Source organism: Varroa jacobsoni, unplaced genomic scaffold (assembly GCF_002532875.2).
Source record: "Varroa jacobsoni isolate VJ856 unplaced genomic scaffold, vjacob_1.0 scaffold_431, whole genome shotgun sequence".
Lineage (NCBI taxonomy): Eukaryota > Metazoa > Arthropoda > Arachnida > Mesostigmata > Varroidae > Varroa > Varroa jacobsoni.
Window position 1 is genome coordinate 312,664 of NW_019213333.1, and position 13,795 is coordinate 326,458.

The 13,795-nt window shown below is 39.0% G+C and overlaps 1 protein-coding gene, 1 long non-coding RNA gene and 1 other non-coding gene across 4 annotated transcripts in view; 2 read left to right on the forward strand and 1 right to left on the reverse strand.

Annotated features, from left to right (window-relative positions):
• Window positions 1–1,518: 1,518 nt before the first annotated feature.
• On the reverse strand, window positions 1,519–2,828 carry LOC111260359 (nascent polypeptide-associated complex subunit alpha-like). The gene has a single exon (XM_022833059.2). It carries the CDS (start codon window positions 2,622–2,624, stop codon window positions 1,800–1,802), a length of 825 nt encoding a protein of 274 aa, XP_022688794.1. The 5' UTR covers window positions 2,625–2,828; the 3' UTR covers window positions 1,519–1,799.
• A 726-nt stretch (window positions 2,829–3,554) lies between these two features.
• On the forward strand, window positions 3,555–3,638 carry TRNAL-CAG (transfer RNA leucine (anticodon CAG)). Its single transcript has one exon. It is a non-coding gene; the product is annotated as a tRNA-Leu (tRNA).
• Window positions 3,639–8,268: 4,630 nt separating this feature from the next.
• Window positions 8,269–13,795, forward strand: part of LOC111260361 (uncharacterized) — a 20,618-nt gene continuing 15,091 nt past the window's right edge. The window contains exons 1-2 of one of the 2 annotated variants that reach the window (XR_002680297.2): window positions 8,363–8,588; window positions 9,548–9,667. This is a non-coding gene — a long non-coding RNA (uncharacterized LOC111260361). Of the gene's footprint in view, window positions 8,589–9,547; window positions 9,668–13,795 lie in introns of both variants that reach the window. The other variant, XR_015311033.1, reaches the window with a different exon arrangement.

A 13,795-nucleotide genomic window follows, 5' to 3' on the forward strand; every position in this document is an offset into this window, starting at 1 on the left:
CAAATAAAAAAATTGCGAAATTTTAGTCGCAGCCCTTGTCTTATAACATGCCTAAGCACATGCTTAGAATCAGTGCATCTATCAAACACAAACTAAGTGACCAGTAATTAACCGCCATGAATCGGATCTCTTTTAATTTCATGGAAGCTTTACATAGTAACACTTGTTACCGCTTGTCATTATCGTCTTTGCACTTATTATTCAAATATGGTGCATCGTCATAACGCTTGAAGAACCAAATAAGTTGGGATGGCTGCTTGTCGTGGAGTAACACATTCGGCTGGAAAACGTTTGTTCTCTATTCAATGCACCTACCATTTAAATAATCGTGAGTTCCTACATACCGGTATGAAAGTGTCAAGTATGAAAACGTGTTAAGATATTCTGCGGTTTAAAAATTATACAAACAATGTTGCTAGTAGCAATTGACGCTGCACAAAATTATTTTCAAGTACGGGCTAAACTGAAATGGCCAACACAATTTTAGTAAAATTTGCTTATAAGAGAAACATTTAAAATTTATTACTTGCATTAACTAACTTCGAAAATCGCACTGACTATTCCCTACAAAAAATCAAATACACTAAAGCAAATTACACTGGAACGGACTAACAATATGTTTCCACCGTCAGTACAAAAACGGCATTGTCATTGGGTCTACGTCATGTTGCTCCTTTCACTAGAAATCTACAGTTGTACAATGAAAAATAATGACGGATGGATCACATCGCGAAATTAAATTTCGTTTCTATTAAATCAACGTCGAATTAATGGGTTGCTGTCAATGCCAAGCAATACACAGGTCACACTGCTAATGATACATGCTTCCAATAAAGTTCGAGACAGGAAGATTGAAAAAAAAAAGCTTCCTCAAAGGACTACGCAGCTTGATAACGTTTAGTTGTTGCCGCATTAGCCATTTCTAAACACAACAGGTTGAGGGTGCGTATAGCGCTCGAACCACAACATTGCAGAAAATCGACGATCACAAAAATTTGAGCTTTGAGACTGGTGAAAAAAAGCGCAATGGTGTAGATGAATATTTTTTTGCCGTCATTTCGAATAACTGGCCATTGGTACAGATGTTTGATTAGGTGTGCCTTTGGCACTAAAAAATGTAATATGTGAGCCCCTAACTTCTATTCGACTACTTGAGAGACATACCGATGCATAAGGTGTAACTGATACAAAATGTTTAAAAAAGGATGTAGAATGAGCTAAATGTTAACAGCTGTACGCAAAAATGCTGCCCGGCACAATCGTGCTGTTAACCACGGCCATACATAGCTAACCTAGAACATACTTGGCCTTCAGGTACATTGACGTGCTCTAGATGTGAATACTAATCCCCAGTAAGTTTCGAGTCATGAGTTTACGTGATACGAGAGCATAATTATTAAAACTAAAACGCACACAAGTATTAGTTGTTGCTAATTCGTTGACGATTCGTCGTCGTTGCATAGACCATCACTACAACATAAAAGGGCTAGGACGAACAAAAAAGAAAAACAGCCTTACTACATAACTTAACCCCGTGTTGTTTTTTTATTTGGTGTCCGCCTTACGGCAGCTCCAACTGCACTGTGCTTGCTTCTCGCGATTGGTTTTGTCTGTTGGTTTGTCTTTTATTGCGTGTTCTATACGCGTACGTTTCATCGTTGTGAGCGTAATTAGTTCGGCTTTATTTTCTTTTTAACTCAACTCCTTCACAACGTCGCATTATTACATCTTTATTGTATTAATGATAGTAACGTGCTTGTCGTCTGTATGTTCGTGCGTGTTCATGAACCCATGAAAGTTTACACAGTGAGCTCCATGATGGCGTTGACAATATCGCCATTGTGGTTCCGCAATGCGCGTACGGCTCGCGCCTTCGATACGGACGCCTGAGCACAAACTAACTCGACGTCCCGCACCTCGATTCCACTCATGTCAATGTCTTCTTCGTCCTCATCTTCGTCAGCCGTCGTTGGTAGTGTCCTGCCAGCCGAAGGACCAAGTTCGGCAGCAGCAGCGGTCGCCGCCTTGAATTTTTCTGCAGCCGCTAACTGGGCCTGTTGACTAAGGTCTTCGACCTTTGCCTCGCCAAAAACAATATACCTATCCGTAAAGGGTGGCTTGTACACGTCGGGCTTAGAAATGATAAACAGAATATTCTTTGATTTGCGGATTGCCACCCGATTTATGCCGGTGACCTGCTTGAGGTTGAGTTTTGACATGATCTTACGAGCTTTCTTTTCGTAGCGGGATTGTCTTAATTCATTGGTTGGGTCATCACCGTTGCCGGCCTCATCACCCTTCTCGTCGTCGGCGCCCGAATCCTCCAGGCCAGTATCGGTATCCGAGTCAGACGCGTCGTCAACTACAACCTCATCTTCCTTAGCCTCTGCCAGTTTCTTCTCGTCCTTTTTAGGATATGCAGCCTTTTTGCCGTCAGCGGCAGGAGCCTTTGTTTTCGTTGGTGAATCGCCAGCTAGGAGAGATCTTAAATGATCCGTTGTAGTATGGAAAGGTTTCTGGATGGGTTTCTCGACCGGCTTTTTCAGATTTTCGGCCGCTTTCTCATTGGCTGGTGTGGCAGCAGCGGATTGGGTAGCCTGGGCCTTTTTTACCCTGGACGACATTTTTTTGATATTGGTCCCTTTTTCGTCACGCGATCACACGTTTCGATAAAACCCACGACGTCGACAAACACAAACACGGGGAAACTACTTCAGTGCAATACACAAAGGCAGACCAGGGGCGTAAAACAGCAAAAAACCAAAAACGCGCACTTCATTCACACGCACAGCGTGCTACACGCGAGCAAGTCGAAAAAGAAACCGGAAACGCACCAGTAAAACAGGGGAACAGTTTACGTTGGGTAGTTCGCCACTTGCTTACCCGAATTTCTTATTCTTGTTAGGTCTGACTATAAAGTAAACAGCTGTAATAAAACAGTATATGTGTCAAGTTGTCCAAACCTAAAATTTATAATGGACACGAAATTGGTGGTGGGTGAAAAGAGCGCCAAAATTTAAATCGCGTACTGCAAGTACTTACAAGGCCGTACCGCGATGGATGGTTGATTCCATTCATTAGAGCGGAGTAAGCGAAGCAAAGGCGCGCAGTCTGGTTAAAGTTTGACTACTAAATTTTATAGATTCATTTCATTGCATATCTATTAAGTAAACATATATGTGTCATTTGCTTAAAAAGTCACAAAACTTATCTGTATAGAATCTGCCGGCATACATAATGTCAGTTGAACACCGCTAAGTAGTAAATACGCGTATAACAGAGACCATATAGCCTCTTTCAGAAATCGGTTTTGTGATCTCCTAGTTGTGGATTCATTGAAACTTTCTCTCGTATTTTTTTTATGGATAAATGAATCAGTGTTTTGACGAAAAGAAAAAAAATCAAATAGGGCAGACGGCAACGCATCATGCTCTTGAAGGAACTGCAGCATTGTGAACAATGGGTTGCAAGATACCTTTACCTCTGGCAAAGTGTGCTCGCAAAATTAGTACAAGACATCCTCTAATTGTGTTAAACACATGTGTTCTACACGTGTCAGGATGGCCGAGCGGTCCAAGGCGCTGCGTTCAGGTCGCAGTCCGGTCTTCCGGGCGTGGGTTCGAATCCCACCCCTGACATATACATTTTTACGTGTGGAAATTATTTTAAACAAGTAGTATTAATATATGGGAAAACGTATAAGGTAAGATCAATATACACTATGTTCATTGTGTTATAAACGGAAATTCGTATTATTAGTTCATACATGAAAAACACGAAGCTCATTCAACTGAATTTTGAATACAACATTCGCGTTTTCGTCGACTTTGAGAGAACTCTTTTGACTAGTTTCAAAAATCATTGTGACGAAGTGAAGTTATAAGTAAGAGCTTTAATAGGATAGTTTGGTAGAAGCTGGGTAGAAGTGAAAAAATTGTAGGAATTTGAAGCAGCATGAAGTGAATTTAGTATAACGATCGACCAGCTTTTGTCGAGTTGCGCTATCATCATACAAGGACAACTCAACTCTTCCGTTCACTGGCAGTAAATACCGCGTACCTATGTACTTCCGCTGGGTGCGGATCTAGTATTCAATTATTGTATGCATACATAAGTAGAGAGTAAAATGTTTGTAGGCTAATTACATTCACTAGGCAATTAGAAAGATAAAAAAAGAGTACGTTTACTTACAAAGCTTATATATTTGTTTCTTTATTTACTTATTTGTTGTGCAATATACGTCAATGGCGAGGCTTGAACGAAGCTTATACAAATTATTGATGTCATCTTTATCAAGCAGATGCTTTTCTAAAGCAGACCAAATAGCATTCTTGCTTTCTGTCTTTGGCTGTTTCTTCTTCAAAATAAGCCTTTGGAATTGCCTGTTCAGTATAGTATTAAAGACTTACTAGAAGGTCTAGCTTTGAAAGACAATCACAGTTAGCTAAACAAACACTTGTGCTACGCTTTCGAGACAAGTAGTTTTTATGTCCCTTGTTTGAAAGCCAGTAAAGTTCGTCACCTATCCATCTGTGCGATCAGTTGTTACATTACTTAATCCCCGCAAGTCTTCCAGCAATACAATAGAAAGCTTGATTTTCTGCAGTGCTTTCCTTTTAAATGGTTTGTTTTCCTAGATAAATATGCCCCCCTCCCCCTCCCCAACACCTCCTAGAGGCCACCGATAAAGCTGATTTTTGTAGTCAGTTAGAGGTGTATCGTGAGAAGTGCATTGCGGAACCTGAGTCAGACTGGGCAAATAATTTTTTGTACACGTTTGTAAACAACGCCACACCACTCTTTGCAAACAGTAAGGCAACAACCAGCATGATCCACGCACTTTTAATAGCGAAACAGACGGGGGCAAAGCCCTTGGGTGGTGCTCTATGATTCTACTAAAACTCAACACTTCTATGCGACTCTTTCTGCAGCGCAACAACACTATCTGCTGACCAAATGCCTTCGGTTTAAATGTCGGCTTGCTCTTCGAATTTTATTTTTACATGGTACATTGGAATTGCATCCTATGCTGTTCACATATTTTTTCATCCGATAAAATTGGCCCGGTAGTTTTAAAAAAAAATAACCGAAAAATACTAGTTGTGTTTGTTTCCGTCTTATATTAAAGCTTAGAAACTGTTGTCACTCGGTAGCTGTCCATGAGTGGCGTTCGAAGGATTCGCATAAATGAAAGATGATTGAATCGGTTGTTTCGATAAGAGTGTTTTAATGTTCTCGATGTGCCTTCACAGATTTGTTTTGATATATTGCCGTAGTCTCTGCATCAGCGCTACGATGGCTAGATGCTTTCGAGAAATTCGGTATCGTGCTTATGGGAATGGCCAAAATTAGGCAAAGGCTTTAGATTCAGCTCCTGTTTTAAAAAAAGCCAAACTGAAAATTATATATTGTAACCAGCGTATGTGCTGATTGAACTGTATGTATGTTATAAACATATACTGCTTTCTCTATTGTACAACTTTCTCTGTTTCACATTCGACAAATAGACTTTTGCCATACATTTTTGTGAGATGTTGTGACGCATAATGTTTTTGCACGTAGACGATGATGTGTAAGTGCGGTTATTACGACTGCACACGAAAAAATCAATAGTAACAAGGCACCAATGTATGCCCAGGTATCGTGAGTAAACTACAGGGAGGTGTGAATAATAAAGATGAGTATCCTGGGCATTTATATGACGAGGTAATCAATCCTGTGGCCTCTTCAGTATAAAATAATATATTTATTCAATAATAATTATTTTCGTGCCTTTTTTGTATGTATATAACTATTAGTGTACCAATGTCGGCCTTCATTTAAACTTCAAGTCTACATTTGCTCTCTCCCTAAATATGTCATTCACTAAAACTATTCATCATATAAAACCTTTCGCCAGTTTAGACAATACAGAGTCGTATTGAGCTGCAACTCAGTAACTGTCCACACATATCTGTAGCAGCGTGCTTTTGTAATCGATTTGTTCGCCAAGGTATCATGGTAGGCCGATGCTACTAGAAATAAAAACGTAATTTAATGAAAGAAAGAGAGCGTTGCAGAGTCTGCGTAACTTGGTACAAGTCTGATCGAACCAGGCGCTCTGGATAAATAACTCAAGCGGTTCTAGAAACACCAGAAGCAGAAGAAGAAGTCGACGGCTGAATCAACTTCGGCACATATAAGAAACTTTGAATGAACAACCAGGGCAGTTGCAATATAAACAGTGACTTCGAACTCGAATTCAATAAAATAACCAATTCACATAGATCCGAAGTTTCTTACAGTTAAACGTTATCATCTCAACCGAGATAGGTCATGAACACATAAACAAAAACTGAGAAGCCATTAATAACCGATGTCGAACCGATCGAGGTTATCGATAATTTTACAGACAAAAGGAAACCTACTTAAGAACGGTATAGTTGCAGCGAAAGGTAGCGAATCTACCAACAGAATTATCGCGAAAAAGCGACCATTAAACGACGTCCTGTTTATGGAAAGACGTCGAATAGAAATAGAATAGAAAGTGAAACCGCAGAAGCCTATCCTCAATGTAGCAGCCGGCGTCGGCGACGCGCAAGTGTCTTAAAAAAATATATAGCAGGCGCTGTCTAGGTGATCTGCCTATATTATAAGGCTTACCTTCTTCTAGTAAATTTTTGCTGTATGAAAGGCGCTGTTAGATTACAAATAGTGCAATCTAATATATAATATATAGAAGCCTGCCCATTTATTTGCTTCCTTGTCCTTCTTCGACAAAGCTGCTTTGACAAAGCTTCTGAACATCTTTGTCAATATCATACACGACGACGAACGCCACTCAGGTCCGCTGCTGAACTGCTGAAGTAATTTATTACCGCTCTTTGTCATTCTTACAAGCCTACAGAAAGTCGATTACAGTGACGAGATGATCTCGGCATCACAAATTCAGATCGTAGATGCCGATAAAGGTATACATAGCGTCAAAAACCCCAACAAAAATTTCCGTGGATTGCTTTCTGAGTTTAATTCTATAGCACCTGTTGGCCCTGAGCTAACGGATCACAACGTATAAGTCGTTGGTCTGGAGAAATTTCGAATCAAAGAGGAGATCGTAGATGAGGCCGAAAGGTTCCGGTTAAAGATTGTAGATTGTCCCTGCTGTTTACGACGGGATCGGTAAATTGTAGGTTTAGTATATTTGAATTATTACCCTATTGTGTATATTCAGTTCTGCGTGTTCTTTGAGCGAACAAGGAGGTGACTCAGAAAGCACAATAGTCATTTAGTCTTCGCATACACGTTTCATGCTCCTATTACGAATTCCGTAGTTTATTTTATTTTTATTTGTTTGTTATCTGCAAAAGCAGACCAACTTCACTGATCGCAGTTACAGTGACTGAAATTACGGAGTTCATTGTAAATCAGCATGTTTACACAGATCACACGAGAAAGTGCTATTTTTAATTCACAGATACCGGAATCATTGATACAACCGAATTGGCGTTTCGTTTCGATTAGTGGGCATATTGAAGAGTACTCCGGGATCTGAATGGCTACTGTTAAGCTCACCGAAGTACAGCAGACAGGTCTTTCGCTCGACAATCATGGATTGTCAGCAAAAAACTTGTCAGCTCGGTCAGAAGTTGTTAAGACGTCCTACCAAATAGAGCCAAATGAAGAAAACCAGCTAACACCCCAAAGTAAATTAAAGGCTTTGCTATTATAAATAGTACATGACTATAATATACTAGTTGTTAGCATTGTTTTGTCCAGGGAAGCTGTTTTCATGCAGTTTTGCTATTCATTCAAGGAACTCTTATTTGTGCACTCAGTTTTTAGCTGGCTTTCGGTGACGAAGAGGCCGCCACCGACTAGGAAGGTAGAGAAACTTTGAATCGGATCATATTTATTCAGCAAGCATGATGCAGATGCTAGAGAAAGATTTCACAAAAAATGTCCTTCAGAAATTCTTCTCAAACTCATAAGGTACACCTTCGAATTTAAACGAGTATGAATTCGTAACGAAATAGAGTTTATGTTACATAAGAAGGACGACCAAATAATTGCTATCGTCCGCAAAGACGACGTCAATGACAGAAACGATCTGGACAAAAAGGTACCTAAAGAATCGACGAAGACGTGCCAAATCAGTCAACTCGATCTGGTCGACTCTGCTGTTCTGATGATCATGTCCGGGCGTCTTTCTAGACTAGATCAAAACTTTTACCGACTACATTACAGCTGCTCTACTAGTATCGGTGGTCGTGGGCAAATCATGTAAGGCTTAGAGTTTCTCGCTTGGCTGAAAAGAATCGCATCATCCTGTAAGCTACATTACCTAATACCAGCACCTGACGTTAACCTCTCAACGTAAGTGTCGATACGAAGCTCTGCACGTGGCATATCGACACGCAGCGGACGTCTTTTGGATGAGAAAGCAAACTCGTCTCGTAGGCTTACGTTAGTCATTTTATTGAGCCGCTGATTCCTACAATCCGTGCTGCTTACCAGAAAAGCTTTCCATTAGCTATTATTAATTTGGGTTTCTGGAAGGTTGGAAGCCATTGGAGCCAAGTGCTGCTATAGGTCAAAGCGTAGCTAGCCAGGTAAGCGCCCAGATGACAACAGCTAACCACGTATAGCAACAAACATGCCAGCAACGCTGACGTAGGTTTGGCACTTATATATGAAATGCATTTCGACAAGTATGCTCATAGGGTTCTCACTTGAATAAGTTGCATTCAAATAGACAGAATTTCGATCGGTTTGTAAAATAATTGCTGCTACAAAATATCTGAACGAAATTGTATTTCGCTAAATCAAAGCATAAATTCACTTTTCATCGTAAGTCCTAACGCGACCTAAACGGTCCTAGCCGATTCTGCTCATTCTAACTGACGTAGGCTAATTGCACTATTATAGACTTAGCCCTTCACAAAAAAAACGTTAGTTAGGAGGAACAATTGTAAAAAAAGCTTAAAAACATAGAGAAAGTAAGCTAACCTTCGTGATTTTCATGAAAACCGTTACACAGCTATGACCTATAATTTTTTTTGTACTTACGTTTAGCGGGAAAAGTTAGCGCTCTGTTCAAAGCCTAATAACAATGTCTCAAGAGCCAAGAATGGAAGCCAGTCCTAACATGAACCTTCTACCGCAGAAGTCATTTCACAGCCTGCCAGTAATGACCTTAACGATAGTAGGGATACATTATTTACTATTTAAGGAAAAATTCTAGACGAGATCAAAAGGGAAGTGGCACAATTTTAACTGGACAGTATTTGGAAGTGGTACTCTGATAGCCAGCGGCAATGAAAACTAATTACTACAGTATTTAATAATAAAAAGTGTCGCGATGGAAAGAACTAACAGGCTTAATCAGCATCTTTTTCTGTCGATTCGGAAGTATCCGTTTAACTGAATATAGCCTTGCGTATGCGCAAGTTAATGACAACGAACCAAAACGAGAGTCACAGACAATCGACATATTTTCAACTAGTAGATATATATATACATATATAACTCGTAATTATATAAATGACTTAATTGAATTACTTGGTTGTAGCTATTGCAGATCCTAGATGGATTGTGTTTTCAAAAGTTACAGCTAAGGCCAAACCCATTCAGTATGACGATCCTAATCGGAAATATAAGTTCATCTACGTTAGAGCGGCGCAATTTAACGGTAAATAATTATTTTATTATCATGTAATACTGTTACATGTATAAACTTATATCGCTTGTAAAAGGTTACACATTACAAAAACGTTGGACCTAAATCTAGTTCGTTGCCAGTGAAAGTCTTCATAAAAATAAAAATCATTCCTATAGTATATGCATCGACTTCAGGATAACTGGAACTCAGTCTGTCGGTTTGATCCATTGTTTACCAATACGATTGAACAGATATCCTTGCATTTGAGACAATTGGTTGAAGACTACGTTTACTCAATTGTTCGAGTCATTGCCCCCCCCCCTAATCTCTAAAAGGGCAATGGTTCACTGGCCGCGGATAGCAACACAGAATAAAAGTACTTACTGAATATGCTTATGCTCGTTAAGAATGTGTTTTACACAGGATCCCTGTAAATTCAGTAGAATGTGACGCCTTAAAGATACTAAAAAAAAGCTCAATGTAATTGTGTACGAGTGTGATTTGTTTGTGACAGGTATACAATGCCTCTCTCGTTAGTGTGATAAACGCTACAAAATATGTTAGTACTAATAAATACGTCAACTGATTGATAGCGGATTGCTGCTGGAAATAGGGCAGTGCAACTGAAATGATACTTCTGCGTTGGCTATCCATGACCCAAGTTATAATTAAACAAACACTAAGGCTAATTTTTTAATGCTTTTAGTTGATGCTCTTCTGCGAAATCGGCTAAGATAAAAAAAAGCTTACGAGAATGTTGATTCCTCAAACACCTATAAAGTTGTTACGAAAGTTCTATCAGGTTCCTTCGCCTAGTGTTTCGCTTCCTCGTGAGTCAAGTGATATCACTAGAAAGATCTTTTTTACCTTGTCTTTGGGAGCGAACAGTGAGCATGTAATTTAGAGAAAAAGAAAAAGTGCAACCGATTTTTCATCGATGTCACGAAGTTGCAGAGGCAATTCTGCTTCCCTGACGGCTCTATAATTAGTATATATAGACTCAGTTTACAATTATCCTTCTGGAAAAAGAGCTCAGAGAGATCTTTAACAAGGTAAAAAAAGCTTACTAAGGTACGTTCCTTAGGTCAGAGCTGCTACTTTTTTTAACTTAGTAAATCTATTTTGAGCTGTATTTTCACCTTTAGCTTTTGTCATACATGCTGCAGCTATTCAGAGTAGTTTCGTCGGCCTCTAACCCGGCTGTAAAAAGCGTGACTCGTGGCTATTTTTTGCCGTCCGACGTAGTTGCCTGTCGGACCGTATCTCAGGATAAAATTAAAACGGTTTAGCAAGATGTATCTTGCGCAGGCATATGTTCCGCCAAATTTTAAGGTCACTCAGCTAAAGAGTGCACCTAAGCTATCGGTGCATATTGAAATATCTTCACTATTTTTGTAAAATTTAAAAAGTACTTCTATCTTTAGCTGCAAGCTTACTTTGCTTCTGCTGCTCAATGGAAGCCCATACGAGTGTCTAAAGCGAAAAGAGTCGAAGCAAATAGAGCAGTAGATACGAATAATAGTTGCGCGTCACACGTTCATCTCCTTTTGAACATCCTCTACAAAAACTAGAAAACAAATTCACTTTTTGAGGAACAGCTTCTCCATAAACTAATATGAAGTTACTTTTGCTAAATTCGCATAACTGCATCACTTCGGTGTACTAATTACATCAGATTTCAATAGTCTGTCGTATTGTAGAGGACCGGTTAGCCAGCTCTCCTGGTTAATTAAAGCATTCCGGGTGTTTTACAGCAAGGGTTAAAAAGCTTCTCTTTGGTCTGGCCAGAAACTACCTGAACCAATATTAGTATAAAAGTTTTTTTGAACTATTTCCAGAAAAAACAATTTTCGTTTAAATCCTCTCTAACATAGTAGCTGTAATTACTCACTTCTGTTTTTAATTATACTCAACCCGATATGCTTCATGCTTTTCTGACAGTTTAGAACTGAAGTAGTAATTTCAGTATACGCAAAGATCAATTCTCATTAAAAAAAACATCTAACATTTTAATACTTCTGATGCTTGAAATAAACAATTGTCCCACCTCAAACACTACCTCTTCAGGTACTTTTTGCTTGTATTCTTAATGTGCGTCTGCTAGTTGCTCGCTCTAATTGGAAAAATTTTTTTTGCGCTCATCTATTCCCAACTTATCCGTACGCGACTTATCTCGTCGATCAAATTTTGTTTATCGAAAGTGAAACGAGCTCAAAGTGTATTCTCGAGAGGTTCCATCTAGTTTGGCAAAATTGCCTTACGGAGCCTTCTTGTTCTCTTAAGTGATTGATCAGCTTACTTGATTCGTATGGAACGGCTGTTAACTGCCCGAAACAGCGGTACCAGTAGTAATACTACTACTTAAAAAAATGTTCATGCAACGCGTTTCGCCGTTGGAAATAAGCGATTAATAAAAACAAAATCTCCTCTTACACTGTGGATATCTTTTTAATATTACTGACGCTTTTCATCCAATCTTCACGTAATTCCTTGTCTGATCTCCCGATCGGAAACTTCATGAGTTACCTATTTTTATCCTTGTTAAGCTTTTCTGTCTTGGTATTCAGACGAATTCAATAAAAATCCATTTTGATTAGGCGCCCTATTTCAGTCGAACTCCGTCCAAATTCCTGCAATGAGCTGCAGCGAGACGTACTCCAGTTGAACAATAACATTAATAAAAACAAAATGTTCTCAACTAGTTTACATAAAACGACATTTTATCATGTTCATGTGCCTTAAACTGCCCTCGATTACTGACAAGAATACAGATTGTAGCTTCGATTACTAATGACGCTGCAGTGTCCGATTTTGCAAGTACACTCTTTGCAATCTGCTAGCTGGCGGTTATTTTTCTCACTACGCGTCTCCATCGATGCTTCATTCTAATCTTGAGTCGTCGAAAAAAGTATTAAACATTTAGGGCCAAAACCAAGATGAATACTTGTTGTGTCTTAAAATAATATCATCAACTAAATATGCGCCATTTGATCGATGACAGTCTGCCGTTTTTCTGGTAATACAATAATCCCATCACCATAAACATTTTGTGGTTTTTTGGTTGAAAACTTCATTGTAGCGTCTTTCTTTTTAAATAAAATTAATACAATTAAGGGAGTTTCACAAAGATCGAAATAAATGATACTATGATTATGCGAGCTTCGAACTCTACGGCGGACGCATTCAAATACCTCATTCAAATTCTCTCAATTTTTTCCAGGCAGCTAAATATATGCGGATATGGTAGAAGACGACGTCATTACTTTTCACAAGGGCCAGTCGATTTTTTTCAATGGCTTGTTATGATCTTGTTCGTTGTTGAGAGTAGAGGTTCAAATCAATCATCTTTCTAGCGCGCAGCAGCTCATAGTGCATCATTCCTTTTGAAATTTACCAAACACAGTCCGGGTTTTGCTGCCGATTATTGGGCATATTTTTTGCTTATTTGGGCATTGCCGTATGTGATCCAATTTTCATCATCTGTAATCAACAGCGTTAGAAACAGCTCGATTTTGCTACGTTTCTGTAAAGTTTTTTAGATTAAAATACAAGCTATATTCTTTTGCGTCAATTTATAGAATTCTTTTTTCAAATAAGTTAAAATTGTCCGGTAATGGACACTTAGAGTCCTGGCGAAATCACGGGAACTTACGTCACTTGCTTAACTTTGGTCGGTTACTATTAAAAGCATCCTTCACATAGAAGGTCTTAAAACCAAACCGATGGAACCATTCCTTCGGCATTTGTTTCGATAGTGCATCTCGACAATAAACACCGCAGTTTTTTTTATGGGCCTTGCGAAGATTGTGCTTTCATCGTAGTAGGTGACAAATACAGCAAATTTTGTAGCAATCTCTTCTACAAGGAGCTTTACTTTAGGTCAGAATAAATGTTACAACAATTTAGCAAATCTCAGCTTTTTAATGACACCTACACCGAGCTGAATCATCATGTGACGCATGTGATTTCAAAAAAACAGCCAAGAGTTTTTCCAAAAATCAGCATCATTATTATATGCATGATACGCACCAGATTGCGGACTGTTATATACTGGGTAAATATTTCATAGAATATTCTATTAAAAAAGAATCTTCAAGACAGCTGAGCACAGCAGTGCTGCTAAGGGAATACTATGTTTAAACACTACATTACCAATTT

Bases quoted from the DNA above. Each gene is read 5' to 3' on its own strand.
- LOC111260359 (XM_022833059.2), bottom strand. From the start codon at position 2,624: ATGTCGTCCAGGGTAAAAAAGGCCCAGGCTACCCAATCCGCTGCTGCC.